The sequence below is a fragment of the Zerene cesonia genome, chromosome 10 (assembly GCF_012273895.1).
Source record: "Zerene cesonia ecotype Mississippi chromosome 10, Zerene_cesonia_1.1, whole genome shotgun sequence".
NCBI classification, from domain to species: domain Eukaryota; kingdom Metazoa; phylum Arthropoda; class Insecta; order Lepidoptera; family Pieridae; genus Zerene; species Zerene cesonia.
The window spans coordinates 3,900,698-3,920,360 of NC_052111.1; the positions used below are offsets into that span (position 1 = coordinate 3,900,698).

The window sequence follows — 19,663 nt, forward strand, 5'->3', positions numbered from 1 at the left end:
TTTTTTTTATGTCATAGTAGGCAATGGAGCTGGTGGGTCGCCTGATGGTAAGCTCTACCACCGCCCATGAACATTTGGAGAGGCGAAAGGTCAATTAGCTGACCAAGCAGACCTTACGCCTCTACAAATGGATTGCCGACTTTAATTAAGAAGGGATTAGGAAAGGATTGATGAGAGGAATAGAGGAAATGACTGGGAAGGGTAAGGAAAAGTATATGGGCCTCCGGCTCCCCCACTCACCGTTCGAAACACAATAGCATGCTATTATTTCGTGCCGAAGCGTGCTCGACTACCACGTACATTAGTTTCCCAATAATAATATTTACTCATTAACATAATATGGTTGCGCCAAATATTTTTGAAAGTGATTTCTATCAGACTTAAAATGCAATCTTATTTCGATTTACCATGATATTATTTATCATATTATTAATTGTGATTAAAGAAAATAATCCCAAAAGATTTTCGAGTAAGCTGTGAGTAAACACTAAATATCTACAATTGCAATATAAATTATGCTATAAATGCAAGAACATAGTGAATATAATAAACACTTATCTGCAAATAATTAAATTTAAGTCTACACATGATTTAATTATCATACGTCTATTTATAAAATAGTACCTATGTAGCAATGTCTAAGCTAGCTTTGTTTCAGGTGCTGGTATTTGAGAAAAATAAGTAATTGGACTTTCAATATCGTAGATACCTACTGGTAATAAATAATGTTATAAATTCTCTACCCTCAACTAGTCCTGTTGTTATTTTTTGGCAATTATTGTACATTCCAAATTCCAATCGTGTGAATGTTAATTATAACTATGGTTTATTTTCATTATGAAAGTATTATACACCAAAATTATTTTTGTAAGTATCACAATAACTACCTACTCATATTTAAAAATTATATTTTTACCATTGGCTTTCATAACTATTAGTGATATATAATGTTGTTACTGATCGATGTCTGAATTGTAAGTGATTAGAATGATATAACATGTATGCAATTGCAGATACCAAACCTTCGGAGGTTGACCTCCAATGATAAGATATGAAATAAGATCTGATATTTCAATGTTGTCCAAATCAGCTGATTCATCAGCATGATGATGATGATGATGACTATAGGCTATCGACAGCCTGCCGAAGATACATTTCAGAGGGATTTTATATCGACTGTATGTGTCTATAAAACTATATAATCTGAGGTTTATTAGCAACTTTTTTGTATCAAATTTTTTTTTGCCCTCGAGACAGCTACAGATTTCATGGCCATTTGCTTTCGGGATGATAAATTATATAAAGGTTCAAATAAGTGTAACATAAAGTATGGTGACCATCAGATGTAGCTCTTATTTATCGTGTTTTAATCTTAATTTATTTATCGTGCATGAATAGAAAATCGGACTCTGAGACACAAACATTATTTTATAGCTGTTGAGTTGAAGTTTGTAGAACTCCATCTATACTGACGCGGGATATCATGTCGGGGGTAAGAATTCATCTGGGCGTACCAACTCAAAGCGTTTGCCACACAATGTGCTTTTATTGGTTTTTGTCAATTCAATAGTCTATAATCTCCTGTGCACGTTTTGGTTACTTACCAACGACTAGAGGAGAACCATCAGCAACGAATCCTCGTAGAACAAGTATATCCAGAATCTAGCCTTAGAACAAGTTGCATTGCTGTGAAATCGCTTTCCGGCTATTATTTGAAGAAATCAGGCCTGTTTCTGTATTATAACACGAATCTACCAGTATGCCATTCAGTCACATACCCAGTAATACGCTAAGTGTTTTCACGCAAAATTTTATACTAAAACTATTACCCAAGTCAAGAGTCTATCTTTTATCTCCAATACAGTACAGTTAAAAAAAGTAGCATAGGTAGGTATATGCTTTTACGACCTGAAAAACATTGACATTTGTTCTTGTTACTTTTTCCTCAGTTGTTTTGGTGCTCGTGTTCTGCCATTTAACGGTATGTTCATGTCGGTTCGTTGAAAAACTTTGTCTCTCATTCATGTTTTGTTATTTGACCAATTGTTTGTTGTAGCTCAATAAAATGTAGATATATTTGAGGGAATATGAAGGGTAATACGAAGAGTATATCTTCATAAAAGCGAGTGGCTGGTAAACAAAATAATTTATTATTTTTAACATGACCTCAATTTGTACAATGTATATTGTACACAATAATTCATAATTGGGTTTTTCCAACAAATGTTTGGGTGTCACTCAGGTGCTTTATTGGACAAGGATGAATTGCAGAGGAATTATTCTTTTTATTAGTTATCTTTTAACATTACAAAATATTGGGTATTTTTAATTGTAATTGATAATACTATATCTAATAATACATCTTGGTCTTAAATGGTGGTCTTCAATTTGATATAAAGGTTTATTAAAAAATATAGGCGTAAGAATTAAGTATTCATAGATGGAAGAAATTCTAGGTCCGCCTCCTTGGTATAGTGGTTTACTCGTTCGAGGGGTCCTGGGTTCGATTTCAGATGGGAACTAACAACAAAAAATGTCGCAGTTGGGCAGATCACAGATGGTTTGATACTATATTATTCTTTACGGACGTAAAGAATAATCATTAAGTGAAATACAGATACATGGAAATGGGCAGATATACACACGGAAATTCCTTTGCAATTGTAGGATATTTTCTTTTAATCATTTTCTTATCTGATAAACCATAACTATTTCTATGTTTTTTGTGTATTAAATTTGATTTTGCTATAAATTTTAATGTAAAGTATGAATAAGTAGTATGAATAAATGTGAAGTTTTTTGATCACAATTCTGCCCAACAAATGTGTTTTTAAACGAGTCATCAATGGATTTTTCAACGGAAGTCATAGAACGCATTCTATAAAATCAATTCCGTACAATATGGCATCAATGTCTTACAAAAGCAAAAAAAAGATTCCTTTTTAATGTAGATGCTCCTGTAAGATCCTATAATACGTTTAAAACAATATTTCGAAAATGTCCACTGCACACAGCATTACGGTGTTTCCAAGACTACGCACTAAAAAAAATAAAAATTTTATGGACGCAATTTTAAATTGCATGTGAGAGTCTAGCACGCTTCGGATCGAATTGGGCCAGCTTGCACCGGGGAGGTACCGCGCCCCCACAGAAAAACCGGCTTGAAATAGTGGCATGCCACTGTGTTTCGTATTTTGAGTGGGGGAGCCGGAGGCCCATTTCTTTCCAGTCGTCAATCCTATCCATTTCCCTTACCCCTTAAAAGCGGGGACAGCGCATCCGCAGGCACTACACCTGCGAATGTTCATGGGTTAGGATCGCTACCATTCGTACCTTCAAGCGAACATCATCACCTCAGTTGCCCGCTATGACATCAAAAAAATATATAACTGTTCTCTTTGAAGAGTTTTATAAGAATAATTTGCTATTTTAGGACACACAGGACATGTATCACAATATAACTGATACATTAACGAGGCAAATTCAGGAGACTATTGTTTGTTTAAGGAAATTTACAATTACTTATATATCTATAACGTTACTTCAGCTTGTGCGGGACATAAAGCATTACATTGAAGCTCCTATTTCCATTGCTAGTTGGGTATGATTTATCTAATTTGAACACTTCTTTATATAGCAAACAATAATTAATGTTTGCAATGCTAATGAACAATTTTTTTTATGAATTATCTTCTTTACTTTCTTACCACAACATCAAATTCACTTGGTTTTTCCTAGCTCTTATTTAATAAACCTTCATTAATCCCGTTAAATTTTGCTTGAAGAAGTAGCTAACAAGCCTTATGAAATTAAAAGTTGTTTGGTTAGTTGGCAAAATCTTAAGACAGAAATCTATGATTCAAATACTAACTAGCTATTTGTGATAATAATTACACTAAAAGAATTCGTCTCATTTTAACGTTAAAATATTTTCATACCAAAGTACAAACTTCTTTGCGACTAACTCATGTAGGTCAGGTGTCATTGAAGATTATTCAGAAAAGCAAATCTTTTTTTGGTTGGTTAGTCTACTTTTACACTCAAGTTACGTTGTTTTATTTGTTAACTAACGTCACTCTTTTTAGCTTTTGTCGGAAACCAACACTTGCCATTTAAAAAGATTTCTAGGTACTCATGTAGGTAACATGTTTTTTGATATTTTATTTCTTATGTGTTAAGTAATTTTAATTAAATTAATAATTGGATTGCGTAACCATTTTGTTGAAGTTAACGAATATGCATGAATTACTTTTTTTTCTTAAAGTTTCGAATTAAAAACTGAAAAAAAAAAGCTCTTGATCAGTGTTTTAAAACATATTTAAATGTATATCTACAGATACAACTCAAGTAGATAAGGAGTGATACAATCGTGACGTTAACGGGAGAGAAGTCAGTAGGTATACATCAAATATTTGCGGCGCAGGTGTGTCTGGTGTTTAACTTATAAACTTTGTGGTTGTCTGAAAAGTGGCGAGGCGCCATCGAGGCGCGCTGAAAGGCGGGAAATCTCGTCAAGTGAAACAATAATATGCAAACAAATCTATTCGAGACAACCGAATTTGCTGCCAAGCATATCGCAACATACATTGAAAAGCTTTATTGATACATTTCACGAGAATACAAACGAATATTTAGAACGCCGTACTGTCAAAGCGTAGGTAGAATACTGAAAGATTGCTTTATTATAATGTGGTTTTATAGGTACGTTATTTAAAGTACAGTAATTGTTAAAATTAAATGTATATATCTGAACTAATAATATAAATCTGAAGAGTTTGTTTGTTTGAACGCGTGCATCTGGATCTACTGGACCTATTTAAGGAATTTTTTCACTGTTGGATAATTAATCAATGTACGTGATCCCTTAGTACTATAAAATAGAGAATACATCCAATCAACCACATATTAACATATTATTGGAAATTTTATTTTAATTGTGAATAGCTTAAGTGCCAAAACAAAGCAATCGTGCGATGGCAATAGCGTAACACCATAAATTGAAATACTAAATACTGAAAAAAAATTCATGCAGTGAATAACCATTTCATATTTAGAAGAACAAGATGATATTACCTATGTTGATAAGCATTTGAAACAACAAATGTATATATACTTATAACACAATTAACTCGAGGTGCTGGGTTCAATTTTATTCGCCTTACTCTTAGATATCTATTTTTGAATCACAATTTTTTTTATGAAACATTTAACTAGCTTTAAAAATTATAGGTATACGTAATAGACGTATTTTTTAAACAACCAAGAATTCAGAATGCAATTTCTACAAAGAACGATCGGCAAAAATTCGAGAGTGCCTCTTCAATTTTATTTGGACTATAAAGACACAAAAATAATTATAAACGTTCTTGTTCAATATCAAAATACTGGTAATCATTGAAATAGTAAGATTGTTTATTAATAAAATTACTAGGTGCTGTATAATTAACCAGATCAAGAGGGAAGAACAACATTTATGTATTGTACTTTACATAATACAAAATTTTGTCTGAGTCGTTTCTGTTATGAGACACACAGCTTTACCTTGTTATTTACTAGCAGAACAAGTCCATTGTTTATTTAAAGATGATTTAAGGTAACAACATGATCGTAGCGTAAAATTAAGTTCTCAAACTCAAGTTTCCCCTGATGTCACCTTGAATTATTCTCACGTCTATGAATTTATATAACGAATTCAAGTGAGCTAATTTCCTTGACGCGATATTAAATATCGCGGAGCTGCTATATAATATTTTGTTTAATATTCCCCAAATTTCTCTTTGTTGATTATGTTACCGACAATTTTATGTCAGTATGATTTTTATCAAGCATTTTCTTAATTATGATTTACATTATGTACATTATCAATATGTTCTTTAATGAATGTAAAAAAAATCTCGATTCTCAAAATACATAGAACATATATTATTATTTACTGTCATTATTTTACTGTCAAATAGTTAATTTTATTTAATACTACTTTTACTCACAACAATTACTTTTCTTCTGGTCTTCTGGGGATGAATCAGTACACCTAAATGGAACGGATTTTAATCATTTCTGCTTTGTAAGATTTGTCTGGATATTAACACGTAAAACTTTAAAATAAAAAAAAGGCAAAAATATTGTTTCTGTATCAGCAGGTTAAAATAAAAAAAAGAATATCTTCATTTTTATCTCATTTCGTTTCATTTATGAGAACATATTAGAATGTGTTGTAGTTTATGTTTCTATTGTATGTTATAATATATAGACGTCCATGCTACGTCTAAGGTACGACTCGTACGACGTCAAAGGTAGTGTAATAAATATTTCATATTTTACATATACATACATCACTTTGTTTAAATTGCAATCTATATTTATTTAAATTGCAAATTTGTATGCATTGTTTTGTTTTTATTACAGTGGTGGTGGGAATAATTGGGGATTTTTTGCTTTGCTTCATAACTTATGTGTTTAAGTATTATCTGTATTTATTTACTTCCTTTGTTCCCACATCCAAAAACCATGCTCAAAAATTCAGAATCGAACCTGAATTCTTCTTCAACACTCATTATTGAAATTAGATCATAGGCGACACTGCACTGACATCACTCAGGTACTTGTGTCTGCAATATCCACCTAGATCTATTTTGATTTTTCCCTGATGTTTCTTTTTTACTTTCACAATGGATCCACTTCATTATTATGCGCATTACATACAGGTAGAAGTTAATTTAAGAGCAGTGGTGGTTATGCTTAGGGTCTTAGAAATTTTGCAAAAAAAAGTCCGAGGTTCGGGACCGGTCGAGCGTGCAAGAGATACATTGAATTTATCAGGACATGATCCACATCTTCTATGCTCGAAACGGTCAAAGAAAACATCGTCAAGTAACCGGCATGTCGAAAATCAAAACTATGATGACAAGTTGCTGTTGCAGTAGATGAGGCCCGAGTCCTTGCAGTGGGAACATAAGCGGACTTTTGATGATGATAAGAGTTTTGTCATTTTTATTATATCTACAAATAATATACGTGTAGGTACGGAATATGTATTTCAATTGTAAACTGTTTACTTGAAACAAAATACCTACTATGTAAGTTGAGTTAGAATGACAATCTACATAAATAATTGTAATATAAAATATTGTTACTTATAATTGTTGAACTTAATTATTTTTATGTTATCTATTTTGTTATAAGGTATGGTGATTTTTACAAAGTCAATCTCTGTGACATACTTATTTTTCAATTAATCAAAGCCCCTAATGAATCTTACGATGTTGACTATTTGTCACAAAGATATCAATTATCGTGTTTCGTGTTCCGGAACTAATCATTACACAAATATGAAGTAACTAATTTTTTAATTTTAGTAGTGTGTACTATCAATGATACCAGAAATGTAAAAAAAAAAAACAATTGAATGTGGAATTAAGATTAAAAATTATGTTCGACTGAGCTCCATAATACTTTATGTTGGATTTTATTTCTTGTATATCTACTATTACTATAATCATAGCACGTGTGCTTGCTTAGTTTCATAATCAAAATTATCAAGTAGTTTACGAAAAAAGGAAAGTTGTATTTACAAAGAGACAGTATATTATATGAGTATGTTGCAGGATGAAATAACGTAGAATCTGTCTACAATTGTGCAATATTATTATAGCATATGTATATAGAGATAGATTAAAAAGATCCTTTTGTTAAAGTTCAGTATTAAAGTCAGTACAAATTATATGTATCTACGTCAATAGAAGAATTTGGATTGGGGTAGCTACTATGTTGACTTAATAATTCTACTCTGTTAGGTTTTAAGGAGTTATTTGTTCCATAAACTAGCTACAACAAAAATAATAAATCTGTATAAATTGGTTAAAATATGTATAAATAAATTTTCTACGTTTCGACTACTTAATCATAATAATAATACTGCAATATATTACCTATGACGAATAGCATCTTCATGTACCCGAACACGCCTTGTCGATTTCATTCTCACCTAAACATTTTGTGCCAATAAATATTGTGTAGTTATATAAAACTAGAATCGCAAGAAAAAACAGATTTATTCGCCACTTTATCTACTTCAGTTAATTGCAGAGACACATAAATTTTCACAACGTTAAAGTAGTTACAGATTATAATATTATTATTCAAGATATTCTGTTTTTATTGGTTTAAGAATATATAAATCTAGTAAGAGTTAAAAAATATATAGAGCTAATCCTTCATATATATAAGGCTGTACACCTTAAGGAATTATATAATATGTGTTGTTCCTGTTGTTTGTGTTAGGATCCCAAATAGGCATGGTTGCGGCGGCGCAGTATGATTTGCGATCGTGCTTAATACATGTAGGTAATTAAATGCGAAAAAATCTGTTGAACCCAACACGGCCTACTACGCTTAATGGTAAACTATCGATCCAGATCGTCGAAGGGCACACGGAGCGACATTTACTGATCATTGTTAGTAAATTACCTACTAAGTAATAACTTATTATACACGAGGCTAACAGTGCGTATACAAAAGGCATGCGATACAATTTATCATTCATCCTATCCAGTGAAAACGTAACAACAAACTGAATTTAACATTGTCGTGAAAAATTGAAACAGACGTAACTTACATACCTTAAATTTCACAGCCAATCTAAACAACTGAAAACTGACATCCATAAATATTTACATTCCTTGATGTAGACGTGAAAGGCGTAATCGCGTACGTTACGGGAGAGAGGGCGAGCTCGTAGTCGTCGGTTTAGCTGCGGCGCAGCGCGGGTGCGGCAGTCGCGCGGCGCGGTGCGAGCGGCCCCGGGGCGCCGGCATAATAGCCGCCGGAGAGGTCGGCAAGTGGCAGGCGCCGCGAGATCGGAGCTCGAGCTGCGGACGCCAGTCGCCGACTGCCGAGTGCGAGTGACGCCATGCCGTACGCCACCGTCGCCCGCCGCGCGCCACCGCCCGCCCAGCGTACACGTATCCCGCCCTCGCTCACCCGTTTTACTGCTTTTAATTGCTAACCATCTCTTACAATTCAGGTCATCTTGCCTTGTGTTGAATTCCTTCCATAACAAAAAATTCGTTGTAATTTGAATATTCAATAACGCCTATGCTCTGTTTCAATTAAGCTACCTTAAAATTATATATACATAAAAATTTACTGCGGAATTTCTTTGTGTTTATTGGATTGAATGCGGAGCAAGGGTGGCTATAGCGTTTAGGATGCAAGTTCTGTTTTGCGCTTTGAAATTTAAATGAACACATTGTTAGATAATTGCATTTAATCAAAGATATTAATGCAATTGTTGAAATCTTTTTTAAAATAATTAATTAATTGGATACAATCTATACTAATATTATAAAGCTGAAGAGTTTGTTTGTTTGTTGAATCTCAGGAACTACTGGTCCGATTTGAAAAATTCTTTCAGCGTTAGATAGCTGATTTATTGAGGAACGCTATAGGCTATATATGTGCCACGACGAAGCCGGGGCGGACCGCTAGTTAATTAATAATGAAAATATGTATGAGAGAATAAAGTACAAACCATGCTCTATTAGGTAGATTAAAACAAGTCAAAGTTTTTATTTCATGTAGCTAACATATATTAATGTTTTGATAAAATGATACATGGAAATATAAATTTCTCTACTCAAAAACTATTTCGTTCTAGTGTAAGTTGTATATATGATTATCCACACTGATATCCTGCTACTTAAAACTATTTCAGTCTATTTATTCTATTTATACATATATCAAATAAATCATCGTAGGCGTCTTGAGACTTATTATTTCAACAGTTAAATCAATATGAACAGTACATTCTATTTGTGTCAAACTTTAAATTAAAGAGAGTTTGAGAGGGAGATATTAATGACGTCTCTTAATGTAGGTTTTTAAGCTTTTAAATGGGCCAATGGTTTCAATAATACTTTAAGCGCTACGGACTTGATTTTATATTGATTAATCATATATAAATCATTCAATAACAGCCGCAACACAGCACGCTTGCGATTTGATAGTCATCATTAATCTCTGTCCAACTTTTACATTTTACTTTTGTGAGGGTTCTATTGGTAAAATATATATTTAGGTAAGCATTTTAATGTATAAGATTACAATTATACTCCATGAATAATTATACCGACGCTGTAAAGAATGATAAAATTATTGCAAGAGAATCGCTTCTCATCAAGATCTATATTTTTTTTTCTTTTATGTCTTTTTTTATGTCATAGCGGGCAACTGAGCTGGTGGTTCACCTGATGGTAAGCGATCACCACCGCCCATGAACATTCGCAAAGGTAGTGCCTCTATGAATGTGCTGCCCGCTTTTATGGGGTAAGGGAAAAGGAAAGGATTAAAGACTGGAAAGAAGGAATGGACTGGGACGGATGAGGAAAAGGAAACGGGCCTCCGTGGTAGTCGAGCATGCACGAATTGGGCCAGCTCGCACAAGGGAAGTACCACACCTCCACAGAAGACCGGCGTGAAATAGCATTCTACTGTTTCGGCTCAATTGCTAATAATATTCTCGAGTCCTACAGGATTTTTTTTACGCCGAAAAAAATGTTTCATTCCCACAGGATAACGATATAATATTATAAAGAGGAAATTTTCATATTTTTGTAGGTTTGTAACGTTTTCACGGAAAACCACTGGATCGATTTAAAAGATCATTTCACCAACAGAAAGGTACAACTCAACCGAGTGACATACATAAGTACCACGGGCGAAGCCGGGGCGAACAGGTAGTATTAGATAAAATTAATTATAAATGGTTTCTGTGTGTGAGGTTTATAACAATTAATCGATATGCCTAGTTAATTAGGTTATCATATATTAAACTGTTTTAAACGTTAGAATTAATTTTTAACAAAAATTTAACCGACCTCAAAACCATTCAGAAGCAAAAATGAAATAATATTTTTACTATAAGCCTTAACCACTAATATGTTTGAAGTCGGTGCCAACCAAACCAAGTAGGCGGTAGATACGTGTGTAGTAAATAGGTTACTAATTGTGTTACTATGTAGTAAGGAGGTAGTATCTGTTTGCTACCATTGGACTTGGCTGGAACTGACTTCAAATAAATCCTTCTTTCCGTATTTGGAAGACCTATATATATTTATATTTCAACTTCACATAAGGGAGAAAGTTCTCAATTCGTCTGTAATATCTTATCCTTCTACTGGGTGAAATTTGATGTTTCTTTTTATTTGACAGCTAGTGCCGTCCGTGTGGTTCCATCTAGTTTTAGTTGTACATAAATATATACATTGTGTTTTTTTTAATAAATATTTTGCGTGTCACCATTCTTACATAACAAATAATACTCACCCGTGCCTCGTATGGGTTTAATGAGTATCCATCATTAAAGAGTGATTATGTGTTTGAGATTTCAATCGACAAAATACCTACTTTTATAAAAAAATTTCGTCGATAAAAATTAACACCTTGAAATCTTATAGCGGGTTGTAAAAATATTTAATACCTCTGTAAATTCTATGATTATAAATTATTTCTGTGTTCTGTATGTATATTTATTATAATCTAATAGCCATGTTGTAATTCTAGCAAATGGGTTGAATGTTTTTCAAAATAATGTCATAGATTAATGGCATATTAAAAACCCTTTTATGCCAAAAGTAACGACCGAGTCATGTTTGCCTACGTTTTATTAAAAAGTAGAAAATATTTTTAACATTAGAAAAAAAGGAACATAATTATATCTTCTTCCTCAGATGTATTGAAAACATTTATGATTTTGAAATCATAGAAGAAAAACGCTATTCTTAGAAAACATCTGCACAAATAACAATTTTTTCTATAATTATCTTAGAAACTCTTCTGGAAATATTAAAATAACACTAAATAATTAATCTTCAGTTTATTTTTTAATAGAATCCAAATTATATCCTTTTTTTTGTAGTAGGGAAATCTTACATAGATACCCACGGCCCCGGGGAAGAAGTCGTAGTTAGTTATGTCGGATTCCTACCTACTAAAACCGCACTGTGTTCCGTCGAGCCACATAAGTGAAGGGGCCACGGGTGCTTGTTAGAATTCGTCCGCTACCCCTTCGGCGGCAGCACTGCAGGCCCGGCACAAACTTAGAGCTGCTTATTTGCCTGCTCTACCCTTCTGTGGCGGCGTGAGCGGAACACGTCTCCCGCAAATTAAATAAAAATTTAAATTTACTGAAGTCATAGCCCGGAGGCCCGTTTCCTTTTTCTCACCCGTCCCAGTACATTCCTTCTTTCCAGTCGTTAATCCTTTCCTTTTCTCTTACTCCATAAAAGCGGGTAGCGCATTCGCTGAGGCCTCACCCTTGCGAATGTTCATGGGCGGTGGTGATCGCTTACCATCAGGCGAAACACCAGCTCAGTTGCCCGCTATGACATAAAAAAATATGTATCGTGTATTTGGTGCAGTGCTGGTATTAGGAACACTGATACCCCGAGCAAAAATATTATGGCGCCCATTAAAAAGGGAATAAATTTCGAGCGTTAATTTTCTTTTCCCCTTTTCATTTGAGCGCACATGTTTCCTGTGACTATATGCTTTGCCGCGACAATAAAAAAGTCACAGGAGCAAAAGCTTAAAGCCGCTGGTGTTGACCTGATAATCATCTGCTTTTCTCATGGTCAACGTTAGGTATGTTGTTGTGAGCCATTATCAAAGAAAAGAAGAAAGCTTTATGTTATATGTCACATATGTAATATCTATGTCATGTGTGAGTATTTTTTTAGCAACATGCTTTCGTATTTCTATTAGATTTTTAATTTAAAAGAAAGAGAAGTTACATGTCGTACTTTTGACTCTCTAAGAAATTTCTTTGTATAAATTCATTCCTCTTAAATTTATTTGTAAAAATCGACATTGAGATTGGGTGTGAGTGCACACCGACATAATCTTTCTCGACATAACTCAATTAGTCAAGAAGAAGAGAAGATATTCAACGGTACATACAAGGTGATATTCGTCTGTTTCACTGATCGTTATTCTTTATGGAAAAGTAGGTGATCAACCTTCAGTTACTGCCAGACCGAGACATTTTTTTTTTGTCCGACCCCATCGGGATTTGAACCTTCCGTTCTACGCTCACGCGTTAGCCGCTGTACCAAGGAGGCGGTCAAATATGCACCCTAATGCACATGTTAAAAAAAAAAACATACACCTCGGCTGCTAGCCTTTAAATGATTTGCTAATTTGCTTTAGGTGATTTGTGCAGTCTTTTGTTTGAATAAAAGTTTGCGCAGCTCAAGTTAGTGTAGTGTGGACCCGCTTCTATGTAGATTTAGTAGTTATAATGTATACCTAGGAAATACCTAGTATCCTAGGCTAAATAATATTATTTAGTTTTTGCTAATATGGTTCTAAGGCATAGATTATATTATAGGTCTGAGTGTCTATTTCTGCTAGTGTCTGTCATTTATAATTCAAATGACGTTTCTTGACAACTGTCATACACTTCCTACAAGTAAATTGTTGATTTCGTTTTCGTTTTATGTACTTCGGCTTTAATAAACAATGTTTACTCAATGAGTATTTTATATTTAATTGTTAAAAAGTAATAAACTCACCACAATGGAACATAGTAATAGATCAAGAAGGACAGATTTAGATGTTGCTAGTTTTCAAAGTGGGGAACCAGGCTTTGATAGAGCACGTATGAGAAGACCGTCTGGAGGTTTTGTAGATTTAGGAAATGAATCACAATATGGTACAGGTGGACATCAAGCTTCAGGGGCCAACGAGATATTTGCTGACGTGCAGGTGCAATAGAACAGTAAAAAAAGATTGCTTTAATTTGGTATGACATCATCATTCTCTTCTTTTATCATTTTAGGGAGACGTGCCGTGGTGGAAATCTAATTTTTTCATTTCCCAGCCAGTTCTCTTTGGAACATGGGATGGGGTGTTTACATCATGTCTTATAAATATTTTTGGAGTCATTGTCTTCTTAAGGTCTGGCTGGATGGTAGGACAAGCTGGTTTAATTAACGCTATATTAATAGTAATTTTTACAGGTATATAACATTACATTATCACATTATCGAGACTTAAGTTCATGACTTATATGACAATTATGCTTTTAATTTCAGTTTTTGTAGCTTTGATCTCAGTATTGTCTGCTGTGGGAATTTGTGAAAGATGCAGAATTGAAAGTGGTGGTGTGTACTTCCTATTGGCACATACATTGGGATCCAGAATGGGTGGTGCATTGGGAATGATTTATTGTTTTGGGCAAGTACGTAGAATTATACTGAAACATTTTAATGTATTAAAATAATATTTGAATCAGGTTTCCACTTTTTGTGATATGTTATTTCAAACACAAAATTAAAAATTATTTTACAAAATGATTGCTATACAAACTCAACAGTAGAACTTGTACTGACAACTGTTTAAATATTTATTCAAGCTATTACTATTTGTTAATGATATGTGACCACTAATGTTTTAATTAATTATTTTTTTTAATATCAATAGTTTTAACATGAATTGTAATGTTGTTATTAACTTTAATGAGCAATATTTATTACTTCCAGGCAGTGGGATGTGCTTTAAATGTGTTTGGTTTTGGTGAATCAATGGCAAGTCTGGTTGGTACAGAGAATACTTGGGCAGCCCGCGGATTTGCTGTTGCAGCAGTTCTATTGTTAGGCACAATCAATGTTGCTGGGGTCAAATGGGTTATCAAATTGCAATTTGTACTGCTGCTGATTATTTTAGTAGCAGCATTGGACTTTTTTGTGGGATCATTTACTACTGTCCCAAGTCAGTATACAAATAACTTAATATATCACTATTACCACCACATATCAATATTATCTTATTTGCTAAAGAAAAATTAAATTTTCTAAGTGATCTTCTCATTTCTCTATTTGAAATAAGGCAAATTTTATAAAGTGCAGAATCCCTTTTTTGAACAATCTATTAATCAAGCACAATACATTTTCATTCTATTTTTAGATCTTGAATTTAAAGGATGGCTTGGTGGAACAATAGCCAATAACACATGGGCAGACTACCAAGATGGATACACATGGTTTAAATGTTTTGGGGTATTTTTCCCTACTATAACTGGAATACTAGCTGGTATTAATATGAGTGGTGATTTGAGAAATCCTTCATTAAATATACCTAATGGATCATTAGCTGCCATCAGTACTGGGTATTTATATATAATTTACTAAATCTTTGTATATTATTTTATTTTTGGGTCAATGGGTATGTATTATTGTTTTTAACATCTTTGCAGGACTTTTCTTTACCTCATGTTTGTTATAACATTAGCCGCTACTGTAACAAGAGAGGCGTTGCTTACAAATTTCTCTATAACAGCTGACATGTCAGCAGTGAAAATTCTACTACTCGCTGGATTATATGTCAGTTCTATGAGTTCTTGTCTGGGTGCTATGTATGGAACACCAAGAGTACTTCAAAGCATTAGTAACGAAAAAGTCATACCTGGTTTGGATGCCTTAGGACATGGGGTATGTTTTTATGCATATTGGTATTGTTGTTCATTTTTATTTAAGTTACTCATGATGAATTCGAAATTGCAGCGAGGCCCTAATAAAGTGCCCATTTACTCCATGATCGTAGTAGCAGTAGTGACCGTTACATTCATCATCATAGGAGATATCAATAAACTTGCACCAATTGTCACTATGCCTTTCCTGATCACTTATGCTAGTATTGATTATTCTTACTTTGCTCTTGCTCAAACATTTGATTTACAACACAAACGTGAAATGAGGTATGATTTTGTTTAATTTTATTTTTTGATTCTATTTCATATTATGTTTATGTAGCCATTGTTCATTAATCCTTTGCATACAATATTATAAGTAATCCAGTTGCTTGATTAATATTATATTAATTTTTTGCAAGAAATTAACAAGCTTCAAGAGGAAAACATTATGTTTATTATGTCTAATGTCTTATCAGACCTCCTTTGTTTGATCATACATATATTAATGTTAAAAAAATGGTTGTATAATTGATGTATAGTAAATGGTTGTTTTTATCTAAATTAAAGACTAGTCACTACATTTAGTTAAAAAATTATTTTATGGTTTTAGATTTCAGGGTCACTCGCCTAGAGACACCCAGGTTTATGGCGCAACTGGGAGCGATTTGGATTTACTGTTTCCAGAAAGAATTCGTCATAAAACAGTTGGCGTAAGATCTTACATGATATTAATAAGCTCTTATCATTTTATAGAGAAGGATACAGGGAATTCTTGTGTAAGAACAAAGAAGGGCTCTCAATACTCATGTTGTAAAGTTTTTGTACAGTAAAATTATTGTTATTTGTTTAATAAAAATACAATATTGATTTTTATATGTTTTATAGGATTTCACACCTTCACCTACTGATTCCGCAATTATGAACGGACGTACGGCAAATGGCGATGTGCGTCCTGCTGTAAATGTGCATTCAAAAAATAAAAACTGGTATTCCCACTTGTGTAATAGGTGGTTATCTCTTGCAGGTGTAAGTATAGATAACGTATTGATATACTTTTTATTGCTTTCTGTTTTTTTTATTTCATAATATAATAATAAAAGCAAAATTTTACGATCATGACACTCCATATTATTTGTGATAATTTTCTATTGTTTTTTTTTTATTGAAAAGTCTTCCACGCTATTATTTATTAGTTTTTAATTTTTCATGTAGATATAGCAATACTAATTATAGAGAATGAATTCGCTCCTTTTATTTTTTCCTAGGTGGCAATAAAATTGCTGTTGATGCTGTTAGTGCACTGGATGTATGCTCTCGGTTGTTTGCTAATATTGTGGCTACTGTGGCTCTACATTGGAGCGGCCAATCCTGCCGTCAAACCCGGTCGTGCATCTGAATTCCATTTTTTCCATTGGTTGAAGATATCGTTCTTGCATGCTATCGGGTAATTTATTTTATACTTTGTTGTATTTTTTTTTCAGAATGAATTAAATCTTAACTTAATTTTATATTATACTAGCTGCGCCCCGCATTTTCACTCGCGTATGTCCGTATCCCGTAGGAATATCGGGATTAAAGTTGCTTATGTGTTATTCCAGTTATCCAGCTATCTACGTACCAAATTGGATTGTAAACCTTTTATAAACTTTTTATCTATCTATCTAATCGGTTCTGTAGTTTTTGCGTGAAAGAGTAACAAACATACACATATATACATCCTCACAAACTTTCGCATTTATAATATTAGTAGGATGTATTAAGTAATTATAATATTTACTTGGTTTGGTGACATTAGCATTAGGTAGATCGATCATATTTAAGGAGAAATATTAAAAATACCGTCATAAACTTGAAACAATATGATCATTTTATAGTTCTTACGTAATCATATTGTTAAAACTTATTACTGGCTTATAGATCGTCAGGTAATTCGTCATCATTAGGTCATAATGAACATTGTTAATAGTAAAACTCAACATATTACGTGTTAGGTTACTAGAAACAAAAAACATCTCTCAGCTATATTAATAATCACGACTTTACTTATTTAAACGTAATTCATATTCTAACGATAAAAACCAATTTTGCACTGTAAACTGCTAAAATAACTAGAAAATAATTATTAAGATGTTTCTCCTTGCCTTTTTCCAACGTGTAAAACTTGATGTTCAAATAATATTGTATGTGCTTTAATAGGAAACGCCCATTGGAATATGAGCAACTGGTCGTCACTCCAGTGCATGCTGACGTTTCTATGGAACAAGAAAGACTGAATGACGATAATGAAGACTTCGCCTCTCGTAGACGTTACCATCAGTCCACGTCTCTCCAGACACATCTTGTTAGTGTTGATAGTTAAATATAAATAAACACTGTGTATTCAATTAGAATTAAGTATATGATGATGACGCGCATTAAACTAAAATTGTGATAAAACATTGTGAATTGAAATGTATAGGAAATGCGTGAAAATAAGTTACAACGATTCATTAGGATTTAAAAAAAATGCTAAAATATAATAACGCATATGTATCTACTTACCCTGCTTTGCATTCCATTCATGAAAGTAAACAATTCTATAGTATAAAGCTGAATCTAATCTGATGTATCTAATTTCCTATATCTATTTAATTCGTAATCGGAACTGATTATATTTGTATAAGCAATTACTATGAAGGGCTGTTGCCAAATAATTCAGTAAATGAATAGTTCTTTTTTCATTCGAGTATTGGATATAAGCTTTCTACGATATCATGTACAAACTATATGCTATATCATAGAATGTTCATTTTCAAATCTATGATATAGCATTGGGGGTTTGTGAATACCTCTTCAAAGGATCGTTCCATTGTGATTATCGTGTAGGTGTTTCTCTTTCTCTGTTTTCTCTCTACTGTTGAGTATTGAAACCAATATTTTTATTGTTATTGTAATAACATTCAAAATGCTTAGTAATTTTGTTTTAATACTTAACTAGCTGCTTGCCCCAGCTCTACCCGAGTAGATTTTTTTATATCAATAAAAAAATAACAGTTATCCTAATCCAAGCCTAAATGATAAATCAAATGAACCATTTAAATCTACGCCATAATATCATTTGACCACCATTTATCAGTTGACTTGAGTTGTAAGTGCGTTTTCGATTGAATACGCACTCTTCATGCATTTCATTCAATATCTGTATTTTTATAATTGGGTCGATAAGCCAACGGTCTCGGCCGGCTCTATTGTTACGTAGGGCTGCACACATGGGTACATATCACGGTACAAGAATATCGAATAAGAATACACGATTAACTAAAAATTATTGAATACTGAAAAAAAGTGAATTAAAAAAAATAAAAAGACTCAAATGACTATGATGCTTGAAGAATAACTTATTTATATAAATGTGATTGCCCGTATATTAACTTAGCATGGTTTTAATCGTAAAAATAAATGTTAAGAGGTGTCTTTGTGATTTTTTCTACCGTATCAAACTTTTATGTTTTCAAATGAGCGCATTACATTTTGAAGCATGTACATTTTTCTGTATTTTTTACTTCAGTGGATTATATATTGTAACCATTATAAAATACGCTCTTAGCTTATGTAGCCTCCTTAAGACATTTATTGTGTTATTCTATTTGTGATCTCGAGCTCTATTCAAATCCAACAATGGACTGATCACACGGCGTTAAAAATATTGAAACTTCACCTTTAGTTGTACTATCCATATTTTAAAATCGATTTTAATTAAATACTTACCTATTTTGCTAATTGTATGCATAGTACATAAAAGCCATTACGTACCTACATAGTCTGTACCATTTTATATACATATTTATATACTGTGCATATAAAATCTTTTTGTAAAGACTAAGGTACAAGATGTGTGTAGGTAGGTACGTAATGTTTATTATGCATGCTAGGTATAAACTTTACAATGTAATAATTTATTGTCTTATATTTTTAATTATTTAGGAAAGCTTGTAAATATTATACTCAATTTTACTATTTTTATAACATTATTAAATTAATAGAAACAGGTTGCTTTTCATTTCATTCTAAATCATACAACGGTCACGAAACACAATACACAGTTAAATAGAAAATAATATTGTTTATTGGTAAGGGAAGTAGGTACTCAAATTTCGACGGACCGAAGGACGTTTTTTAAAAAGACAAGATTTTATTTAAACGTCTTTAATAAGTGCT

The 19,663-nt window shown here is 32.8% G+C and overlaps 2 protein-coding genes across 6 annotated transcripts in view; one reads left to right on the forward strand and one right to left on the reverse strand.

The window, feature by feature from the left end:
- The window catches only part of LOC119829763 (potassium voltage-gated channel subfamily KQT member 1), a 37,875-nt gene extending 28,992 nt beyond the window's left edge, over positions 1 to 8,883 (reverse strand). For 4 of the 5 annotated variants that reach the window (XM_038352457.1, XM_038352456.1, XM_038352454.1 and 1 more), the window contains exons 1-2: positions 8,619 to 8,883; positions 7,929 to 7,984 (exon numbers count right to left, since the gene is read on the reverse strand). In XM_038352457.1, coding sequence (XP_038208385.1) covers positions 7,929 to 7,984; positions 8,619 to 8,663 — 101 coding nt within the window. In that variant the 5' untranslated portion in view covers positions 8,664 to 8,883. The remainder of the gene's footprint in view (positions 1 to 7,928; positions 7,985 to 8,618) is intronic. The other variant, XM_038352458.1, reaches the window with a different exon arrangement.
- A 4,549-nt stretch (positions 8,884 to 13,432) lies between these two features.
- On the forward strand, positions 13,433 to 18,052 carry LOC119829626 (solute carrier family 12 member 8-like). Its single transcript, XM_038352238.1, has 11 exons — positions 13,433 to 13,761; positions 13,835 to 14,015; positions 14,091 to 14,236; positions 14,538 to 14,766; positions 14,962 to 15,163; positions 15,251 to 15,485; positions 15,558 to 15,751; positions 16,077 to 16,176; positions 16,352 to 16,492; positions 16,732 to 16,910; positions 17,663 to 18,052. Exons 1-11 carry the CDS (start codon positions 13,573 to 13,575, stop codon positions 17,823 to 17,825), a joined length of 1,959 nt encoding a protein of 652 aa, XP_038208166.1. The 5' UTR covers positions 13,433 to 13,572; the 3' UTR covers positions 17,826 to 18,052.
- Positions 18,053 to 19,663: the final 1,611 nt, after the last annotated feature.

What these genes read in the sequence shown, in the direction of transcription:
- LOC119829626 (XM_038352238.1), top strand. Translation starts at nt 13,573, where the DNA reads ATGGAACATAGTAATAGATCAAGAAGGACAGATTTAGATGTTGCTAGT. An exon ending in AGATATTTGCTGACGTGCAG is followed by an intron (nt 13,762 to 13,834) that starts GTGCAATAGAAC and finishes TTATCATTTTAG; the next exon opens with GGAGACGTGCCGTGGTGGAA. An exon ending in GGTGGTTATCTCTTGCAGGT is followed by an intron (nt 16,493 to 16,731) that starts GTAAGTATAGAT and finishes ATTTTTTCCTAG; the next exon opens with GTGGCAATAAAATTGCTGTT.